This window comes from Pseudoliparis swirei, chromosome 13, assembly GCF_029220125.1.
Source record: "Pseudoliparis swirei isolate HS2019 ecotype Mariana Trench chromosome 13, NWPU_hadal_v1, whole genome shotgun sequence".
Classification (NCBI taxonomy): domain Eukaryota; kingdom Metazoa; phylum Chordata; class Actinopteri; order Perciformes; family Liparidae; genus Pseudoliparis; species Pseudoliparis swirei.
In genome coordinates, this window is record NC_079400.1 from 10,474,615 (window position 1) to 10,498,339 (window position 23,725).

A 23,725-nucleotide genomic window follows, 5' to 3' on the forward strand; every position below is an offset into this window, starting at 1 on the left:
GACTCATGAAGAATATGTCGGCCTAAATTAATCGACTACTCCAAGTCATAATTATAATCACATTCCTCGACGCACCGGCCGAGGAGGTGGAGTAGCAGCCATCTTTGACTCGAGCCTATTAATAAATCCTAAACCTAAATTAAACTACAACTCATTTGAAAGCCTTGTTCTTTGTCTTTCATCCAACCTGGAAAACACTACAGCCAAGGTGATTATTGTAGAATATTTTTATATTCATGTGGACGTTGATAATGCTTGGCTTAGTGCTGCATGTATCTCATTATTGGACTCATGTTTGGAAAGGGTTTTATTCAACTGGGAGCATAACATAATTTAGGTAGAATAATCAGTGGCATGTGGAGTCAGTAGTTTCAGTAGTGGAGGTGAGTGAATGGGAAGTGTGTGTAATATGTTGTATCGTGTGTGTGGAGAGAGAGAGAGAGAGAGAGAGAGAGAGAGAGAGAGAGAGAGAGAGAGAGAGAGAGAGAGAGAGAGAGAGAGAGAGAGAGAGAGAGAGAGAGAGAGAGAGAGAGAGAGAGAGAGAGAGAGAGAGAGAGAGAGAGAGAGAGAGAGAGACCAGAGGGCCTATTACATGCAGCACTAGCACACAGGGCCCAGGTGTTGCCAGTGCTGCTGATTACCTCAGGTGTTTCCACTCTCCTGATGACCCTTGGCCACGCCCACCTGCAGGGACACGAGTGGCAGAGCGGGTTGTCGAGGGCTCTATACCCTGCAGGCTGCAGATGACTGAGCACCCCCCACGGCCTTCCCGCCGCACCACGACCTCAACTCTGTCCGCTCAGGAACGGAGAGACTCGCTTGAAAGAGCATTTTTTTTATTGAGGCTAAAGTTACTGACGATGTTTGCACAAAAATGTGAGACGTCTTTTCGATCCGTGCTTCGAGTAAAGTTCCACATCATGTGCAAATGGCACAAAGTGAGACTGAGCATGATTGCGATATCGGTGCAGCGCCTGGCTGCTGGTGTGGAATGTTAATATAGAGGCGAGCGGCACACACACACACATACACAAAATCTTTCTTTTTACAAATTAACAAGACAGGCCTTTACTGATAGAATACAGAGGGAAAGGGAGAATAAACAGCCCCCCCCCCTCCTTCTGTCTCATGGATTGTGGAGGTCTGGGTCGTGGTCCATGTCGACTACTCATTACTCATACATTCATATTCATTGAATGTTTATGTAACTCTGTCATGATTCCTTCTGGTCACATGACATCTATTATTCTGTCCATGCTGGAGAGGGATCCTCCTCTGTTGCTCTCCTGAAGGGTTCTTCACCTTTTTTCCCCGTGAAAGGGTTTTATTCTAGTCTTTCCTGATCCGATGTGAGGTCAAAGGTCAGGGATGTCGTATGTGTACAGATTTTTTAAATCCCTCTGAGGCTAATTTGTGATATTGGGCTATATCAAATAAACTGAATGTAATTGAATTTAATCCATATAAAGGGTATCTTTGGAAATCCAGAATTTAAGAATCGTCTTTCGTGTAATATACAAAAGTGTTCCAACCAGAGAAGTGTTGTTGTCACTCCTTGCACTGCTCACTGCCAACAAAAAAATCATAATTTCCATGCAAGAAGCGGCGGGGAGACGGAGCACTTAACGAGCACCGAGATGTATAACCCCCCCCCTCACCCGGTCCATAAACCACTTGTGGAAGTGACTCATCACCAGCGCTCTCGCCCTCCTCCTCGCCCACCCCAAGAATAGTACTGAGGGAGGGCTCGTCTCATTGATCTGCTCAGCACCGGATCTCAGACGTGTGTCGGAGGCCCGATTCCCTGTAGTGGGGACCCCACCCCCCACCCTGTCTGCCGTGGCAGATGGACGGGCCACTCGTTGTCAGCTCATCGGCGTGCCTCGTGTCTCCGGTAGCCCCCTCAGGCCTCTGAGCCGTCTCTCGTCTCCTCCGACCTTCCCATCGGGGGCGGGGCGAGTGCTGCAGCTATGGTGATGACCATGCATTCATAATGCATCGTGTCTATGATGGCCCCTTTGAGGCACAATCATCCCACCAGACAGATCATCTGCATTTGGATAGAACCGTAGAGTGTATAACTTTAATAGTTCTGCAGAAGTAATATATTAAAATAAACCAAAGTCTGCTCAGTCTACTGATGATATCTTCCCTCAATATATTGAAAAGGTGGCAGATAAGATCAGCCCAATCAATCATGGAGTGAGGAGTAATATATGTATTTTTACCTTAGTACGCAACATCGGCTAATCTTTGGAACAAATCAACAATATTCAAGTCGAGTTATTAAAGTAAATCTATAATAATATGGGCTTTAACTAACTGGAAAATGACCGTTATGAATCATTCATATTAAACCCAGGTGTTGCAGCTCAATGTTGTTTTAAAACTGTCAGGTACTCAGTATTTGATAAAAAAATTAGTAACTTAAATTTAGGACAGAGTGACATGAGTTTATATTTCATTAAATATGGTATCGAGAAAAAAGTGTTTTAAAATGATACCCAACAATAACACTGCACACAAGGAATGGGAATTGATGTTTCTAAGCAAATTCCATCATCGATTCCTCTTATTGATCCAATCGTTTATCGATTCCTCTTATTGATCCGATGGTTTATGGATTCCTCTTATTGATCCGATGGTTTATGGATTCCTCTGATCGATTTCTGACACATTGTTGGGTGTGAACAGAGTGACGGCTCCAGCGTCACAAAAAATAATGTAAACGTTCCTGAAGTTACTGTAATCATTAAAATGCTCCGGAAATAAATCATTGTGTTCTTATTTAAATATTTGATGCTTTATTGCTAAGTAGTTTTCAATCACTTATTACGAGACACTTAGAGTCAGCGTTTGGAAGGAGGAAGAAGAAGCTAGAAGAAGAGGAGGACTGAGACGTATAGGGAAAAGTTGAAATGGATGATAGCGAGACGGAGCAAATAAGAACTGGAGACAGAGAGGAAGAGGAGCGTGATGATGCATAAAGTCAGAGTAAAATAAGGATAAGGAGGGGCGTCTAGTCCACATTATTCATCACCAGGGTGACGTACAGAGATCATCATTCACACGCCATCGCCGATGAGTTATGAAGATCATTTGTCTGATAATCCATAAAGCAACAGGACGAGCTCCCTGAAAGGAAACGTTGAATTATAGGTCGATCACAAGTTACTCGGTTTGGGTTTTTTGAAAAGAAATCTTGTTCTGGGTGAAAATACGTTTAGCATGTGATCTGCGTTAGATAAAGGGCCAGTGTAGCATTTAATGAGATCTATCGGCAGAACTTGAATACAGCAGCAATACATTACAGGTAAGCAATATCAGGCACGTGCACAGACATTTTGGGGGGCAGGTACTCAAACCAAAAAAAACGGCACCCAATGCCAAAAAAAAATTCTGACAGAGTTGAAGCATTAGCATCAATACACTGATGATGCTGTCCTCGACCTGCGTTTCCTCTGGGCATCATCAGATCGCTAGCTTACATTTTCTTTATGAATAAAGATGAATTATTATATAGCAATAACAGTACAAGCATTCTGATTGGCTAATGGGTCGTCATGCCAGCCACGTATTTCCCTCCTCGCTGGTCTGATACGGATCCGTATTGCCCTATTACGTCATTTTCAAAATGAGCGATATTGATAGACATCAACAGCCAAGAGCAGTGGTCCTCAAACTAAGGCCCGCGGGCCGGATACGTCCCGCCTCCACAATTGGCCCGGCCCTCTGAACAATACCAGAGAGGCCTTATGATTTTTTTTTCAGTCTGACCACGCAAATCCTAGTTAAATAGAACAGAATAAGAACTCTCTCTTTCCTCTCTCTCTCTCCTCTCTCTCCCTCTCTCTCTCTTTTCTCTCTCTTCTCTCTCTCTTCTCTCTCTCCCTCTCTCTATTCTCTAAACATAACTAACGTCAGTAAACAGCTGGACGAGGCTTTGAAATCACGGATTTCGTGAGTTTTTGTTTGTTTATTTTGTTTAGGAAACGTCGGATCAGTTGTGACGTCATGTTTTCAGCAGCGCTAATGTTGTGGTTGATTTTTCACAAAACAACGTTAGGGGACAAACACCGTCATGACCTGTGTGTCTGATGCTGCGGGTCAGAGGAGAAGGAGGTGCACCCGTTTGGTGGCGCGAGGAGACCTGCGCGGAGGAGGAAGTGGAGGAGGAGGAGGAGGAGGAGGAGGAGGAGGGAGGAGCGCGGCGGGTGGAGGGGGGGGGGGGCTCGTGAGCACCACTAGGGCTCTATCTGTGCACGTGCCTGAGCAATATGATAATTAAAAAAATATATATATATACCAAAAAGATATAACAGAACAATAAGAAATATGTTAAATACACAAAATAATAATAAAATAAAAATGAAATTAATTGAACTGACAAAACAAAAGTATGTTTTCTTTCGTAAATAATTGCCGCTTGTTTGACCCATCCCTCTTCCTCCCTACTATGTATATATACTAGATATAGTATATATACACACTATATACACTAAATATAGTGTGTATATATACGTGGACGTTGCCTCTTTTTATACTACGATACGAACACGCATTATTAGTAGCCTACGAGAGGTGAACGAGAACACGGCTGCACGAAGTGTTGTGAACTCCTGAGTGAGCCTGATGTTAGATCACACACACACACACACACACACATGCACACACACGGGCCGAGGCTTGATGAGGAGTAAAGAAGGATGAGATATTGAGATCTGAGCACACGTTTACTAACTGCTTTTTAATCAGGTGATGACTCCTAATGTGACAACGAGCCCCGTGGCCGAAGGATCAAGAGGCAACAATGGATCTCTCTCTCCTTCCCTGTCTCCTTTCCTTTTTTTTCTTTTCTCGCTCTCTCTTTACACTCTGATGTCAATAACACGTCACCTTGTGGTCAAAACGCGACGAACGATGTTCCGTTGTTGCACACACTCCTCAAGTAAAATCTCAAAGCATCAACCTACAAGTCACTAATATTAAAATCCCTAAACACTCAGGTCTGTTGGGCACGCGGCACACAGCTGTGATTAACCGGCATAGAGGCGATGTGAGTTTCCGCCGGGCGGCTCAGTGCGTGACGGTCCCCGGACCACCTTTATTCCTCCGGCCTATACCTTCCACCTTATTCTCCTTTCCTGAATCCCATTGAGGAGTTCTTTTCAGCTTGGGGGTGGAAGGTATATGAATATGAACCCACGGGTCCCACTGCTCTGAGTGATGTCTGTACCGAAATAACTCTTTATTCGCTGCATATTTGCGTGCTGCTTTATGTTTGACTATAAAAGGAAGTAGACCTACACTGAGACATCTTACAGAAGGAGAAACGGCTTATTCTCCAGAGTCATTGTCATTCATACGGCGTGCTCCATTTCTGTGATTTTTGCTTTCAAATGTTGCACTTCAGTGTATGTAAATGCTTAGTAGTGTGTACTCAGTGAACGGTGTGTGTGTGTGTGTGTGTCATTTGAAAATATGGCTGTCTGTACCAAATGAAAACACAATTTCCATGTTGTGAACAGTCAAGAGATGACAAAGGAAGTGTCAGAATTAGCATTTTGTGTGTGAGGTTTTCAGTTTTGTGTGCGTGAGGTTTTTGAGAAAGCCGTTTATTGTTTTGACAGATAGAAAAAAAAATGTAACTCCCATCATCTTTAAATTGATGCTATAATAAAGTTATTTTATGTCAACCCCCACCCTTCCCTCCAAAAATAAATAAAACCATCACAGTAACGAATTAAACGAGTGCCTTATTAATTAGAAAAAAAGATGAATATATATAATATAATTTAACCATCATTGGACTGAAACCGTAATGCTTCGATCCAGACCGCTGGTCCAAAGCAGTTTGTATTCATCCGTCCACAACTGTAAATACATGATTAAATAAGCATTTAAATCACCGCCATATTACCAAGTACAACTGATAAAGTTAGACCTTATTTATTTATTAGTGGTTATTTTGACTCGTAGCAACCAAAGAGCTGTGGCTGAGTTTCTATCCATCCGTACTTTTGTATTTTGTCTTTCTTGAGGAAATGTTACTTTCTTGATTCTTGTTGTACTCATGGCGGATGCACTTAGTGTCAGTCGCTTTGGATAAAAGCGTCTGCTAAATGACATGTGATGACATGTAATGTAATATATTCTGTTCTTGTTGCCGTGCTTTGAAATGTACCTTCCTGTTTGCCGTCTGCTGTATACAACATTCACATGCATTGCTGTTAATGAATGTTAATCATTAAAAAAAAAAAATTTTAAACCCACAAGCATCTGGCTGCTTTCCAGAAGCTGAATACCAGATTGATGTTGCAACTATTTTGGGGTCTGTACTTAACATGGAGTTTAATTACAAGCAACACAGCATCAATGGTCAATTTGGCAAATGAAAATGCTTTTTATTTGATATATTATTTTCCATTAATTGATAAAAGAAAAAGTACAATTCCCAAATTACTCTAGTTTTCCAGGAGGTCCTGCTGAGAACCAGGTGGAGACGTGAAACATCTGTTCAAAAACCACACGCCTCCAATTATGCATAATTAAAACCAGTGACAGTTATCCAACTCCTCATCGCATCGTGCATTAAAAAGCTGCATGACAGACGTGACAGGCATCGGGTTCTTCGTATTTAAAAAGCCTTTAATGGCACAGGGTCTGGAATACACCTGATTGTGTGGGTTTCCCAGAAGACTGCAGTCAGAAATATATTATTTTACTGAGAAGAAAAGAAATCACTTGTTCTCATTATCATATTATATATATATATGTATATATATATGTGTATACATATATATGTATATATATACATATATTGTATATATATACACATATATGTTACATACATGTAACATATATACATGTTATATATATGTATATATTTATATGTATATATATGTTATATATATACATATACATATATATGTATACTACCTATGTATGTATATATACATATATATATGTGTGTAATATAAAAGTGATGTTAAAGGGGGAGAACACTTGATTGAAGAAGGGACAGTACAGTATGAATTACATTATTAATATCCAATGTAATCACCCCATTGAGAGGATTTCCTTTTGTCACTCAGCGCAAAGCGGAGATTAACTTTGTCCAAATGGCCCAACGTCACAGAGTGATTTGAGCTCAATGTTTTACGCTCAGGGCCGCAGCCTCGTCTGTTCTCCGAGGACACATCACACGTCCTGAGACTCTGAGGTCAGCGTGAAGATTAAAGAAGACACCAAATTAAATTCTGCGTTGAATGAAGCACAAAGTCGTCTTTCTGTGAGTTTAATTAAAGGGCCGACGAGAAGCCATGTTCTTATACACTGGAGACTGTTGAAGAGAGAGGGGGGGAGGGGGGAGAAATGGAGAAGGAGAGAGAGGGGGTGGGAGAAGTAAGTGGGAAGAGCGAGAGGGGGAAGGGTTGGAGGGGAGATGGAGAGGGAGGTGGGAGAGATGGAGAATGAGAGAGGGGGGTGGGATTGAGAGAGGGAAATGGAGGGGGAGATGGAGAGACAGGGGTGAGAGAGAGAGAGAGGGAGAGAGGGATGGTGGGGGAGGGGGAGAGAGAAGTACCAGTAAAATGAAGACTTGTGATAGATGTGCTGTTCTCCACCCGGAACACTTCAGGAGATTTAAAACACACTAAAAGGTCGAAGCAGACACAAGTCTCCCTGACGCCTCCCAGAGGTGTGCACGGGGTGAGCCTCCATTGGGAGGAGCCTCCATTGGGGTGAGCCTCCATTGGGGTGAGCCTCCATTGGGAGGAGCCTCCATTTGGAGGAGCCTCCATTGGGGTGAGCCTCCATTGGGAGGAGCCTCCATTGGGAGGAGCCTCCATTGGGGTGAGCCTCCATTGGGGTGAGCCTCCATTGGGAGGAGCCTCCATTGGGGTGAGCCTCCATCGGGGTGAGCCTCCATTTGGAGGAGCCTCCATTGGGAGGAGCCTCCATTGGGGTGAGCCTCCATTTGGAGGAGCCTCCATTGGGAGGAGCCTCCATTGGGGTGAGCCTCCATTGGGGTGAGCCTCCATCGGGGTGAGCCTCCATTGGGAGGAGCCTCCATTGGGGTGAGCCTCCATTGGGAGGAGCCTCCATTGGGGTGAGCCTCCATCGGGGTGAGCCTCCATTGGGAGGAGCCTCCATCGGGGTGAGCCTCCATTGGGAGGAGCCTCCATTGGGGTGAGCCTCCATCAGGGTGCTCTGTGGAGAGTCATTGTATTGGTGGAGGAACAGGTGACACAATGTCATTCATCCATCATACGTCAGGCCTGACTCCTCACACTAATGTGTGATAGACATCAAAGACACAACAATTTGTAATTACATTCAGTCTTTAACACCTATAACTATAACACCGTCTGTCTATCTGTCTGTCTGTATATGTCTGTCTGTCTATATGTCTGTCTGTCAGCTGTTACTGGATCAATATCACTGTTATCGGAGAAAAAAGTAATAAAAGTACATATTCATGTCTATATGTCTGTCTGTCTGTCTGTCTGTCTCTACGTCTATATATATCTCTGTCTCTACGTCTATATCTGTCTGTCTGTATATCTGTCTCCATATCTGTCTGTCTGTCTGTATATCTGTCTGTCTGTCTCTATGTCTATATCTGTCTGTCTGTCTGTCTGTCTGTCTGTCTCTATGTCTATATATGTCTGTCTGTCTGTATATCTGTCTGTCTGTCTCTATGTCTATATCTGTCTGTCTGTCTGTATATCTGTCTGTCTGTCTCTATGTCTATATCTGTCTGTCTGTCTGTATATCTGTCTCCATATCTGTCTGTCTGTATATCTGTATGTCTGTCTGGAAAGACTCGTTGACGTAACAAAGTGTTTTTTCCAGAGAACACAAACACAATAAAAAACAATTTATTTAACTGCAAACGGACACGAACCAGGAAACTCTACAATAAAAAACATCCCCAACATGTGACCCCCCCCACACACACACACACACACACACACACACTCAGTGTTGGAAAACAATAGAGCTGACTGTCCTTGAAGAGGGGCGGGGGAATACAACCAACATAAAAAGATTACGCGGCAGCACTAAATGCTCAGTAAGTTGTTAATGTGTTCAGATGGAGTCATGGTTTAATACAGTGGAGCTCATTAGCCCCCGCCTCTTTAGCCGTGATGGGTTTGATTTATGACGGCAGCGTTCCTCTCAATTTATGCCCGGCGAAATCCCACTACCGCCAGACGTCACCGAGCGATCATGAATCTCCTCGTCCGGGGGGGAATGTGTTAATAATGTAAAACAAGAGCAGGGTATGAATATTCATGGAGCCCGACGTGATGGATCCCAGTGAGGCGCTGGGAGTTGGCTTCTGGCTCCGCCCCCTGTAGACAGCTCACTCTGGGCAAGCACTCACGTGACACAGTTTCACACTTTCAATAGTTTGTTTCTGGTTTATTAAAGGGGGTGTGAAACAGCTTTCAGGCCGTCACCCGTGGGTTTCCCCCAGAAGCACCAAGGATCAGCCGACAAGACCGAGGTTCCGTTCGAAAACATATTTCATTGTGTTCCACACAACACCGAGCAGACCGCAAGACTGCGCCTCTGCTCATTTTCCTCCCTACCTCCAGCTCTGCTGCCCTTTTATATGAGCAGCATCGGCTGCTGACCAATCAGTCAGAGGCCGAGGCCAATTTGGTGACAGCTGCCACAGGGTGACACAAGTAACCCCCTTTAGTGGGGAGTGACACACGGGATTTGGGGGCCACTAGACCGCCAGACTCAGTGGTCTCGTGATTTGTTACATGTGAGACACTTTTGTTGTATTTATTTCTCATGTGGGCGGGGCTTCTTTGGGAAAGTGCCATACCTCCCATCTGCAAAATGATCCAGGAAAAGTGCGGGAAACCTCCTATCTGCGCGTTGTGGATTTTTCTTTTTGTATTTTTGCGTTTTTTTATTTTTTTATTTTGTACTTTGTATTTGGTATTTTTCAAATCGGAGGTTTTGCTCTTCGGCCATCGATAATTCCGTGCAAAATCGAAAACCTGCAATCCCTCTACTGGCCATCAGGGGGCGACTCCTCTGGTTGTATAGAAGTATATGCTTCATGTGTTAAAGCTGCATTCTTTCTCCTGACCACCAGGGGGCGACTCCTCTGGTTGTATAGAAGTCTATGCTTTATGTGTTGAAGCTGCATTCGCTCTTCTGACCACCAGGGGGCGACTCCACTGGTTGTATAGAAGTCTATATAATGACTCTGCTTCTCTCTTGATTTATTCCCTCAGTAAACATTGTAAACATGAGTTTATGTCTCAGTCTCTAGTTTCAAGTCTTCTTCTATGATGTCATCATTTAGTTCATTATGGTAATTTAGAGTCAAACAGACCATAAAGCAGGGGATGCTTTAGGGGCGGGGCTACAAGGTGATTGACAGGTCATATACAGGTGTACCAGAGACGTATACAGCATCTCGAGGTCACTTCATTCAAAACATGGTAACTTCTCTTAATTGGCTGCAAAAAAAATAAAATGGTGACATTGTCTGAACTCGAGGCTTCATGACGTCAGTCCCCAAACCGACATGACCATGCCCACTTAAAATACACACTCAGAGAAATGTCCACAGTATTTGGTCACTAACTGTTTAGTTTGACTATGAAAAGCATCCTAATAAGTACACACACTATAGGGTAACTATATATACGATATAGCACCGCCGTGTCCTCACCGCTTCTCAAACTTTTTAGAAACTCCACAAAGTTATTTCCTAAGTAAATGTGAGGTTTGGCTTGTCTTGGGTTTTTGTCGCGTAACTTCCTGTTTTATTTTGAAGCCTAAACTCCCCCTCTCGTTTCAGGTCACTTGCTCTTCCTCATGTGTCACAGGTCTGATTGTCTCCCCTGATCCCTGATTGTTTCCACCTGTTCCTCATTACCCTCATGTGCTAACCCTAACCATTTTTATTTTTTTCTCTTAAGCAACTAGTAGTAGTCGTCTTTCTTTTTTTTTTAAGCTGAAAACTTTAAGTCTCAAAAGCTCCGCCACGTGACGCCACTCGCTGTGAGAGCTGCGCAGCGCAGTGTGTGCAGACAGCATGACACGGAGCAGCGCGTGCGCTCTGACCGCGCTCTCTTCATGAAGTATTGATACTAAAAGCGTGACAGCAGTAGATATAGCGGGCTAACATCCAAGCTAACCTAAACCCCCAAACGCTGTCGACATCTTAACGCTGATTGGCCGAGACTCACACGTCCCATCGAAGATGTTTTGATGGCACGCCCCCCGGCCCCCCCCCCCCCACACACACACACGCTCCAAAAAAAAATCTTCGGATATACACGATTCACGTGGATGACCTATTTTGATTTTAAAACGGCGAATTTCACCGAAAGGTGACAAGTTTGCAGGTATGATAGTAAGAAGTGCAGTATTAACAGTAAAAGTACACGACCCCTGTTACTCAGTAGTGGAGGAAGCCTTTCGTTTATTTTCTTGTATAAAAGTACTACTCTGTAAAAATCCTACATTGCAAGTAGAAGTCCATAATACTAGCTATGAACAAAATGTATATTATGAGCGAAATGGAATAGTTATCTGATGCAATTACTATTATTTATAAGATTATTATGAATGATGCATTTTGCTAATGTAGACGTCGGGGGCAGAGCAAAGAGTGTGAATGGGGAGGGGGGTGTACTGTATCCAGAGTACACGACAGTCTATGCAGTCAATAATATATAAATATTTAATGTGATGAGTCGTGAAAGAGATGGGTTTTTAAATTAAAGATACAGCCCTCAGCCTGCATAACACACACTGTGGATGTGTTGGGAGCAGTATTACCAGTAACTGTTACAAGTCAACAGAACACACACTATTAGTGTATATTGTCTTATCGTGTGTGTGTGTGTTTTTTTATTAAAGTGAGAATTATTCCAGTGATGTGCACGAAAAGATAAGAGAGATGAAAGACAACTAATCTCTCCCTCGAGGCGTTCCTATTTATAGGGGCTCAATGTCGCTGCAAATTAAGGTCGGAGGCAGCCATCTGCTGCCCTCTAGTGGACTAGGGTGCTTTGTTTCTAAAGTATTCTGTGAATCAGCTCCTATTTCTTAATGTTTAACTTTTTTATCAGGAATAATACGAGTTACTAGTCAGGATTCAGCCGATTACACGTGGCCAAAATATAATTCAGTTAACTGGACCATGAACTCACTTTCACAAATCCACATTGGCCCGAAGCTATCGGTCTCAAAGCTCACATATGGAAGGCATGTGCACAGACATATGTGTATATATAAATACATATATATTTATATTTATATATATCTTTATTAACATATATATACAGTATATTTAGATTTATACATATATATGTAATAGGAAAATCTGTGCACATGCATCTGGAGGGGAAGAGTAATCAGGCTTATAATCTTTGTAATTCAATAGAGATAATGAACTGAAACATGCCTCTGTCCTCAGTGTATAAATGGACATGTGCATGTTCTTCAGGGGTAAAGCAACACTCAATTAAATGTCAGATTTCATGTTTTTGTGTTGGATATTTTTAAGTACATTTCATCTCCTGTGACATGTTTACTGCACTGGGATCTGATTTGTTAAATGAATGCTCCAAAGCCACCACACAGAAGAGAAAACTACATACATGTGTTTTTGTCTCCAACAGCATGATGCAAGTTACCTCAGCGTGGGGATTAAAAGGTGCACGCTTCTTGTCATGTAGAGTGGCAATGCCTCGTTGTATTATTCAGGGTTCATACACATTTTGACCAATGGATTTCCATGACTTGTCCATGAATTTAAACAAAATTTCCATTACCAAAAATGTTGTGAAATCTCGGTTGTAAACATGACAGTGGATTATCCCTGAGCTACTGTTGCTATGGCCAATGAACTTTTCACTCTCAACGCAAAAAATAATAATAATTGCCTGCTTAGAATTTAGGCTTCTTTCTTTTAAAAACATATTAATCTTTTCAAACTCAGCGTAAATGAACATGTGAATACAACACATTTCCATGACTTCCAAAACTTTTGTAATTAAATTTTTTTCAAGGACTCTTCCAGGCCTGGAAATAATCATATGAAAATTCCATGACTTGTCCAGGTTTTCCATGACCGTAATGATTATTGCACTTGTAATACTGAAGAATTCATAATTTCTGGATGAACGTGGTCGACATCAAAGTATCAATAAGATCTTTAAAAAGCACCGACTCACATACACTACAATTATTCATCACTCCAGCCTTCTTTAACAGGAAAAAAAAAAAAAAAAAAGAATCAACTACAACGACCTTTTCAAAGTTTGTGGGATTATAAATGGAAAAAAACCAATCATTACATAAACACACAGCAGCCATTGTTCTCTAATGTGAGAGATCTTCTGCGTTTCCCCAGCAGTTAATCCCACGTGATATTCCCTCTAATACCTCGTCATTACTTTCACTTAATCAATGTTTAACAAGCCTCCGGTGTTGTGTGACGCAGCGAGCCTGTATCGGCTTGCAACGTGGAGATAAAGACCCGGCTTAAGTTTTACGCTTGGAGCCGAGGAGCGTGCAGAGCGGCTCCAGGACAGTCCAGTGTTTCTTTATCAGTCGGGTCTCCCGGCCTTAAAAAAGACGTTTCCCCTTGAACTGGACTCTTGTGACACTTCCACGTCCAATTAAAGCAAGTTTAGAATAACAACATCCATGCGTGGTCTTTAAATCTATATTTTCCGACTTATTGACTATTAGAAAGCCACACAAGAAAAATGTCCGGAGGACCTAAAATATGGAAGGTCATTTCTGCCAGTAAAAGAAATAAATAAAAGATGTAGGCCTATGACTTTTTAAATCTCTTAATTATGATTTACCATGGAGATGTTTTGATTATCGCAGCAACATTTTCTTTTCATCTGTCGGCTTCCAGCCATGAAAACAAATATAAAACAGTTTGTGTGTCTTAATGAATCAAACATACCTCGTCAAGCTCAGACACGACAACGGTTCTTGAAAAATATTGTATTTTGGGTGAATCACTCTTACAGGAGATCACACGTCCCTCTATCAGCACTCCGGCCAACAGAAGTCACTGTTTCACTGTTTGATTTTTACCAACATTCAATTCAACCTTCTTTCATAAAAGTAGACGGTGCAGTAAAAAAGAAAACACACACACACATGATCACTTTGTGCTGTGAAATATTCCATGAGGTCTTCGTGGAGACGCCGTCTCTTGGTGGTGAAGATCAACTCGTATTTACAAATCCAGAATTCTTTGGTACATGTTTTGTTGTTGTCTTTTGGTCAAATTATGCAAATTAAACAACAATCTGCAAAGAAAAACTATAATAAACAACTTTTGGGGGGGGGGGGGTCAGCAGTAATTAAAATATGATAATATGAAACAGCATGAATCACAATCATTTAATTGACCTAAAAGATGAAACTGAGATCACTTTTACTATTACTACCAGTCGATAATATGAATATATATATATGTTACTATGGCAACCAATACTACCGCTGTGTAATGTGTGTGTGACACTGTCCGTACCCAAAAACCTCTTCCACTTCGACAACACTGAACCGTGTTTGATATCAGAAAAAGACAGTCTTTTGCCCCTTATGAAAAATATTATTATTTTAAATGTATTCCGCTTGTATGTATTATGTCTTTTTTATACATGTATTCACAAATTATAGCTTTTTCTCATGATTGATAAATGTAATTTAGGTTTTCCTACAGTCTCAAGGGGACATCGGGCCCTTCAGGGCAGAGTGGGCTTCTTCTCTTAAAGAGACAGGCGCGTTCAGCCAGAGGATGGGGGGGGGGGGGGGTATTCAGAGGGACGTGGTGAGAAAAATAAAAGAGTTTTCTGAACATTAAAGCTTGTAAACATGTTCTAGTAGAAATCCCAAACACAAGTATGAATCTGAAAATGAGCATCATACGTCCCGATTAATATCATTATTGACATATTGAGTCAAGAGGACTGTCATGGTGAAGTGGGTCATGGACCCTTCAGCCAATACGCATTAGACTTGAAGTCAAATGAAAAATATTCCCTTTTTCTTTTCTTTTTTATACGAACAGTGACATATTTAGACACTCTAATAATACACATCTTTGTGACTCATGATCCCTTTAGCAAGAGCTTCAGTATAACTGGAGCTTCCTTGGCTCAGAAAAAACCCCAATCTTGACCGGGTGAAGAGGAAGAACTTGATGTTCTTGAAAAACCTGGCAGTTCCATTTGAGGCGTTTCCAATAATCGGAAACATTTGCTTAAGTAAACGAGGTCAAAAAAAACAAAAACATTACAAAATACCTTTTTTTTAACGTTTCAGGATTCACTGCAAGGATCCAACGTCGGGTTAGATGACACCAGACGTACCTAAGAAGCTTGTAACTCGTGTGTCATTTGCCTCCAGATTCAAAGCCGAGATGCAGCCGCAACAGGGTTGAGAAACACTTCTGTGAACTTCGTGTCGCAGGACTTTAGTTGAAATCCGCCGAGGGCTCTTTCCTCATTCTTTGTGCCCACGGGCCAGACGGCCGCCGGCTTCCTGTGATACTCACCAGAACAACGGGAGTCCAAACATGGAAATGGTCAGACATAAATAAAGAGCTGCTGTACTTTGCGATCTCGGCCTCCCCCCCCCCCCTCGAGCAGAGCGGCTAAATATAGAGCCTTGTGGCTTCTGCGTGTCTCGGGCTCTGCAGCAGTTTGCAGATCTGCCTTCTCCGTGTCTTTAAAGTTGTGTTCCTCTCCTCTGAGCAAAAAAAAACTCAAGAAAGAGGAAGCAGCTGAATAACTACAGCGAGTGTGTCATTACACACACACACACACACAACACGACTTTGGGATTACAGCCTCGGTGAAAATGGCACGTGATGTGTTGCGGCCACATTGTCCTCCCCCTCCGACACCTGTCGCATCGGGGGGTGGGCGTGGAGGATGGGGGGTGGGGGTGGGGTTCTCTCTTCCGGCTTGTCAGTACTTGTTAATCCCAAAGATCCTCACGCCGTGCAGCTGGGGCAGCTTGGGGATGAGGACCGTGAGCAGGGACGCCGTGTTGACCACGAAGTGGGCTTGGTCGTATTTGGTGTAGAAGCTGGTGAGTATGTAGCTGAAGCACAAATAAACAAGAGAAGAAGAAGTGATGATTATAAAGGGAATAAAGGAGAAACAAGATTACCTGCATTCACATCCCCTCAAGCCAGAGGAACAATACGACGTCTTTAGCAAAGAAAATATCAAATTAACAGATTCTAAATAAAGCTTTTTCATAAAAGTACGTACCTCTTTATCACTGAACCAATCAGCACACAGTATAGCTGCTCTGTGATCACTTTGAACAGGATATTACAATGCGATAAAAAAAAAAGTAAATAGACTAATCTTACTCAAAATGGAATAAGTTTATATTATTAGATCAGCACTGATAATGTCATCCTATTATTCACCCAGTTAGCATACAAACGTAGTGCATCTTTGGCTCTCCAACTAATTACATGTTTATCGTGTGCGACTTAAGTAAGTCTCGAGTCCGCGTCCCACAGCAGATGAATATGAATATGAACCAGTAGAGTGTCAAAAACATTTTAAATACAAATAAACACGGCGTCGCTATTTTTTCCGTTGTCTGCCTCCATCGAACAACATGATCAGAGAACGTCCTCACGGGAATACGAGTATCTCCACGTCCAGGGGCTTAGAATTTAAAAACTAAATATACACTACCGTTCAAAAGTTTGGGGTCACTTTGAAATGTCTTTATTTTTCAAAGAAAAGCACTGTTTTTTCAATAAAGATAACATTAATCAAAAATACACTCTCTACATTGTTAATGTGGTGAATGACTATTCTAGGTGGAAACGTCTGGTTTCTAATGAAATATCTCCATAGGTGTATAGAGGCCCATTTCCATCAACTATCACTCCAGTGTTCTAATGGTACATTGTGTTTGCTAATCGCCTTAGAAGACTAATGTCTGATTAGAAAACCCTTGTGCAATTATGTTAGCACAGCTGAAAACAGTTATACTGGTGATATAAGCTATACAACTGGCCTTCCTTTGAGCTTGAAGTTTGAAGAACAAAATTAATACTTCAAATATTAATCATTATTTCTAACCTTGTCAATGTCTTGACTAGATTTTCTATTCAATTTTCAATTCATTTGATAAATAAAAGTGAGTTTTCATGGAAGACACGAAATTGTCTGGATGACCCCAAACTTTTGAACGGTAGTGTATAATTCCAGCGTATGTTGCGGCGGTACGTCGCTGGCTAGTAAAAGAACATTAGTCACAGTTAACTCCATGGATACGAGACCACGAGGAGGACAGACGGGAACAGTTTAGGATCGGGGTGTGCACAAGCGGCCCAAAGCCGGTCATGGATTTCCTCGTTTGGCGTGAACCAGAACCACCACAAGAAGAAACAAGCCAGAGAGGAACAGGCAAGTGACCTTTCACTCGTTATTCTCTGAGAATCACAGGTTTCCTCATTCAGCCGTTTCAACATGCTGAACAGGGGATTGCGACACAAGCAAAAAGAAACATGCACTCATGATTCTTTCTTTCACGAAGAACAAGCCGGATACCGGACCGGGGAGAGCCGCGAGCAAGTGGTCCCTGACGCTTCCTGGTGAGTCAATAAGAAACTACAACAATCTGATAAACAGCTCTTCTGTCTTCTTTTATTTGATGACAAAGCACTAACGAGGGACTTCAGAGAGCTCCGGACCTCCTCCTCCTCCTCCTCCTACTCCTCCTCCTCCTACTCCTCCTCCTGCTGCTGCTGCTGCCGTTTACGGATTGTAAAACTAAAAATGACCGTGAGGCCTTATTTGGGGAAAACATGTGTGCACCTGCAGAAAGCTGCTATCTCTACAGGGTTCATGCTGAGCTGGCAAATCCACCCCAGGGAGCCGGAGCGCTTCCCGGAAACTGAACTAAAATGGACAGAAAAGGAGACGAAAGCAGAAAAAAGGGGGTCGTGCTTGAAAAGAAAGAAGAAGAAAAAGTGCAGTGTGTGAGATGTCGCGGTTTTTTGTGTGCTTAAAATAGTCAAAAGATGAACTTTGCATTGTGTTGCAGAGATGTGAAACGAGCGCGTCCACCTGGAGAGCTCAGTCACTCACGGTCAGTTCAAATGCTCCTCTTAATACTTCAGGTGGCGAGGCTTTGCACACGGCACCTTTAACAATAGGAAGGCTTGGCTAGAGAAAACTTCTTCACGCTAAAAAGTCGAGAACGTCACAGTAACGTCTCATCTTCGCTCAGACTCATTCCCACATGTATGGAAACGTTGGATCGGCGTCTGCACGTCGCCAACAACCGACCGTCAAATCAATTCAAGAAACTTCAATTGAATAATATATCAGCAATATTTTATCGCCAGCTTTTAAATTGAACCGAATGAATTAGAAATAATACACACATCTAAAAATAACAGAAAGCCTTTTGAAAAAATAAAGTACATATATTTAGAACAATTTATTCAACTGAACTGTCCATGTCCCGCAGCTTTATAGTTCTTTAATTCAGGTGTAAAAAAAACCCTCGATATCCATATTGTTCTCATCACAGGCTGTATCTGCTCTATTTTCTGGTGACATCATCGTTGGACAGTTCAAAGATGGCCGAGTGCCCTCAAGGCTTGAAAACGTGGTCAAAATAGAATTATTCTCCATTAACTATCGGTTGTGGGTCCGGAGACATCGGCGCTCCGCCTCGACGTGACCCTTAATATAAGGGAACGAAGGAGACGCTAATCAACCAACACGCATGTGTCGATCAATAGAGATACAAGAGGGCTGTTTGGAATTAAAAGCACATTTTTTGATTGATTTCCCTCAAAGTAGAAGAGACAGTGGGGGGGGGGGGGTCACGTCCTGCTCTGCTTGTTCTCCGCGTGTATTCACATATTTATATATATATATATCCGTCCCCTCCACCCGCCGAGCATCCGGGTTCTCGGAGCGGCCACTTACAGGACGATGGGCGTGATGGTGAGGAACTTGCGCGACGCGGTGAACTGCACGCCGTAGTCCATCTGCTCCCAGTAGGTCATGAGGCGAGCCTTGCCCTGGTCCGGGGTCTCGAAGGGCGTCCCCTTGACCGCGTGCAGCAGCAGGTACATGCACTGCAACCCAGAGACAGGAGAGAAGAGCGCCGTTGGAACATGTGACGTCATACCCCGAAAACAGCAGTAGAGGGGGCGTATTCTCGGGATTCGGGAGCGTCCCTTCCTGCAATATCATCAGACGCTTATAGCAACAATCTGAGCCTCGTCAGCGGCTTTTAGAGGAGGTGCATAGACGGGAATTACATAGCAGCCCGTTTAGCGTCAACACCAAAGTGACCCTTTGAATTGTCTCTCCAGGACCACACAGAGAGTCTGAGTATAAATAAATACATGACTAGGAGCGGTGAGGCAGCAAGTTCCTGTTGCCTTTCTTCTTAAACCTCAGCACAGAGATTTGTTTCCCTCGGACTCGTTACTAAACAACGCCCGTCTGCTGACCCCCGTTGAAGCAACACTTCCTCTCCCCACCCCGCACACACACACACACACACACACACTGACCAGATTGTGAATGAGGTTGGTGAGGGTCCAGACCGCGGGGACGCTGGCGAAGGGCACGCTGAGCAGGATGACATGCAGGAGGCCGATGCCCAGGATGTAGGACAGCCACATGCCCCTGCTGTTCATCACCCGGGTGTTGGGGTTCACCTCGCTGTGCGCCGTGCCCACGTTCATGGCGGCGGCGGCGGTGGCGGCGCTGCTGACCGGTCCCAGAGTTTAAAGAGTTTGAACTGTGACTGTGAGATGAATGGAATTATTCAGAGATGGAAACTACCTGGAGTGTGTCTTTAATTATATTCATTACTTTCAGTTAAAATAGTGTGCATCGTGTAACAATAGCTTCTATTATATACATAAGTATACATACAAATGATTATATTTCAGTAAAAAAGACCTTTAATTAAGAATGTCGTATATAATATCAGATTTTTATGTTAAATGTTTTGGCCCCCGTTATTGCCAAATTATTTTAATTGACTATTGTACTGCACTTTGTGCAATATAAATAAACTTGACTTACTTACTTAACACATAGATAACAGTATATTCGATTTCACAAGACCTAACTTCAATTGAGTTATCAATACAACGTATTGATCATCATTACTTGTAATAACGTTGGTCATATGTGCTTTTAATTCAAACCCGAAGCAGCTGAAAAGTAATTCATACAAATCGATGAGGAATTTAACGGGAATGTGTGAGCCAATCAGAGAGCAGTATTCTCTGTGACCACGGTATAACTAAGGCTAAATTAAGATCCGAGTCCACAGCTACAACAATAAAGAACTGCACACAAGTCAGTATCTGCCTGCTCAACAACAACAACAACAACAACAACAGATTGACCAGAGTAAACAATGTAGCAGTCATTCCAGCGCGCTGTCTTTTAAGTTGCCTAAAATGTAACTATCCGAAACGTGGCAACAAAGAGCTACACGTGGACTACCTAGCACTACTGGAGATACTATAATAGATAAATATAGATACATATTTACACACACACTTACACATATATACACGTATGATTGTTATTTCTAAGTGAAGGGATACATCTTTATACTCACAAGCAGAGGGGAAAAAATGGCTTCACTCGGACCGTGTTGGCTCTAGTCCGTTATCACAGTTTGAGTCTCACCGATGCCTTCAGCCGTGTCACTACGAGCACCGGGAGAACCGAGAGAATGGCGAGGCTCCGGTGTTTCCATCAGTCTTCCGGTACCGTCCTTCGGTCTATTGCGAGTAGCGCTGCGGGTATATGTATATGTGCGCGCTCGTGTCGACACATCCACTTTTTCCCCCTCGTCTTCCAGACAACAGCTGGTGACAACACAGCACAGCTCGAGGTGTCGCGTCACCGCTGCTCGCTTTCACAGCCCCAGCATTTCGAGCGAGTGGACCCTTTGCATCCGGCTGTGATTGGTTGCCGGGTGTCACGTGGCCGCGGCTGGCCTATCGGAATTTAATGCGTTTTTAGAGAACATGGAGAGCGCCCCCCACCCTCCTCCCCCGCCATGTGACGTCACAGCGGAGGCGGGGTCTGAGGAAACGGGCACCATTGACAGTTAACGCCAAATTTAAATGATAAATAGTTTGAGACATTAAATATCTTTTTAAAAGACAAGGAACAATCATTATAAACAATTTAATTTATATACATGTATATATATATACATATACATATATATATACATATATATATACATATATAAATACACATATATACATACATATATAATAATAATGTATATATAAAATCATATTCATATAAAATTATATTTATATACAAAAATGATATATATATATATATATGTATATATATAATAATGTATATATAAAATCATATTTACAAAAGAATTCAGAAAAAAAGGTCTATGATTATGATCCAATTTTTCTTTTACAGCAAACATGTACAAAAGTATGCAGTGCAAATAATGTAACTCTTGCATTATAGTATGAATAGTGCAAGACTAAGAGTACACTGCCATGCTAGAGGCTCTGTGTACTTTAAATGCTAATATCCAAATGTTTACGTGAACACACGGTCATCAAGCTGAAGCTTAAAGCTTCAGAAACGTAAGGAATGCCAATAGGTGTGTAGGTATTTGGTCATAAACACAAGTATTGGATATATTGTAGGACCATCCCTCCAATCGTTTTTGAGATATTTAAGATTACAAATGTCAACCTTGTGGTGGCGCTGAAGCCAAAGTCGGGGGATCAAAGTCAGTAGTCATTGCCTCGACCATGTTTAAGTACATTTTATGGCAAAAAATCCAATAATTGTTGAAATATTAAAGTCTTGGTCAAAGTTATGACTCGATCGACCCAGCAACTGCAGACAGACGTGGCCATGGATCATGGTCATTCAATTTAGATTCTGTTCGTAACTCGTGTTTGTTGACTCCTATGACTCTCTTGTTTGATACCAAAGTACAACCCAAGGCCCCGAAGTCCATAGCGTCCCCGAGTAGAGAGGAGACCTTGCAGCGCTGATAGTCTGGCTCCAAAAATCAAAGATCAACAGTGTCGTGTTCTCGATCCAAAGATAAGCCCCAAATACTAATTCAGGCCCATGGCAGCCCGAGGCCAAAGGGGTCAACTGTGTTCTACTGGCATGTGATGTTACACGACACCCACTGTTTCTAAGGATGAGTGTCATGAAGCAGGTTTGGCCGGCTGACAGTGGACTCTCTCTCTCTCCTAGAGCTCTGTTCATACGCCAACTGTGGACGACAGAGCAGTGAGATCATCGCTGGCCTCGGAACAATGGCCGAGACGCGGATAACAGACCTCGGGACAAATGGTGACGCCTCCAGATGTCACATCAACGGGATGTCATCGCGATATTTTTTTGACATTGGAGGGACACAATGTAGGTTTAAAACTTAAGTTCTTCACGAGTATCTAAAAAAAGAAGATACCAGGTGTGTCTGCAACGATGGATTGAACGCGACTCACAATTGGCCGACTCGTCCAGTGGGCTGTAAAGAGTCCAAAAACACACTTCATTCAAACTCCTCATACAAGCGTCAACAGGTCGCAGCCCAAATATGGAGCAGTTTGCTCAGCCGAGCAGCAGTGAGGATCTGCTCGTCCACGGGAGGAAACTTTTTTTTTATCTTCCTGTGAACGATAATAAAATAAAAATCTTCCAAAAGTCTCGCAGTGGTATCCATTTCGTCCCGAGCACATATTTAATAGATGTTAAGTTGCGCTCCTCTGTGGACTTCTTCTCTCCGTCTCACGCCCGCGGGTCACCGGGCCGAGCCGATCACACGTAACGTGATTCGGATAACGGGACTCATGCCAATGAAGAAAGCTTTTAGTGACGGATGCATTTCACCTTGAACTTTGTTTTCCGGCATCGGTGGTGTGAAAAAGAAGAAGAAAAAACATTATTTGCTGATAACGTATAAAGAATTTACCCAGAGGCATATCTGATCATTCATAAACCAGTATCTATATATTATTATTAAACTACAACTGTAACGCTGTACAGAATATTACTCTATATTTGGAGTTTTATGAACTTGCATGTGTCTGGTGTGGACATTACTTCTACTTCCTGATTGCTCCTTCCTGACCAACATTATATATCTTTGGTTGTAGCCATGGACGGATTAAGAAACCACAGGCCCCTGGGCCTGGACGTGTCAATCCCCCCCCCCCCCCCAAAAAAGAAAAAAAAAAAAAAAATTTTTTTTTTTAAACACAACAAAACAAAAAGTAGAACAACGAACAACGATAGCGAGCAAGAGCACAACAACAATATGATTATATGACCATGACATGAATGACTGAATGAGCATATACATACGCTATCGTGTCATATCATCATATCAATATAAATATAATAACAGCGACTTCACACGCAAGCTCAGGTTTTGGTTTAGGGGCCCCCTGGTGCCGGGCTCCCAGGCCCTGGGCTCGTAATCCATCATCCATATCCATCCTGTATTGGGACTATGTGATGACTGACATGAATGATATATAGCATACGCGGCATCATCGCATCATTCATACATCATCATATTATTATCATCATGTTACAGCGAATACACGCCAATGGCTGGGGGCCCCTGGCCCTGGGCCCGGGCCCCTGGGCCTGGGGCCCCTGGCCCCCCGTCCATCCCGATC

At 42.7% G+C, this 23,725-nt stretch overlaps 1 protein-coding gene across 3 annotated transcripts; it reads right to left on the reverse strand.

The window, feature by feature from the left end:
* Positions 1 to 13,992: 13,992 nt before the first annotated feature.
* ormdl3 (ORMDL sphingolipid biosynthesis regulator 3) lies at positions 13,993 to 21,161 on the reverse strand. 3 transcript variants are annotated; one of them, XM_056429999.1, is made up of 4 exons: positions 20,653 to 21,161; positions 19,586 to 19,781; positions 18,990 to 19,141; positions 13,993 to 16,119 (listed from the first exon to the last, which is right to left on the reverse strand). In XM_056429999.1, exons 2-4 carry the CDS (start codon positions 19,757 to 19,759, stop codon positions 15,984 to 15,986), a joined length of 462 nt encoding a protein of 153 aa, XP_056285974.1. In that variant the 5' UTR covers positions 19,760 to 19,781; positions 20,653 to 21,161; the 3' UTR covers positions 13,993 to 15,983. The 3 variants fall into 3 exon arrangements, with proteins under 3 accessions (XP_056285974.1, XP_056285973.1, XP_056285971.1); XM_056429998.1 differs by having other exon boundaries at positions 19,586 to 19,784; XM_056429996.1 differs by having other exon boundaries at positions 19,586 to 19,821; positions 20,653 to 21,159.
* Between the last annotated feature and the right edge of the window lie 2,564 nt (positions 21,162 to 23,725).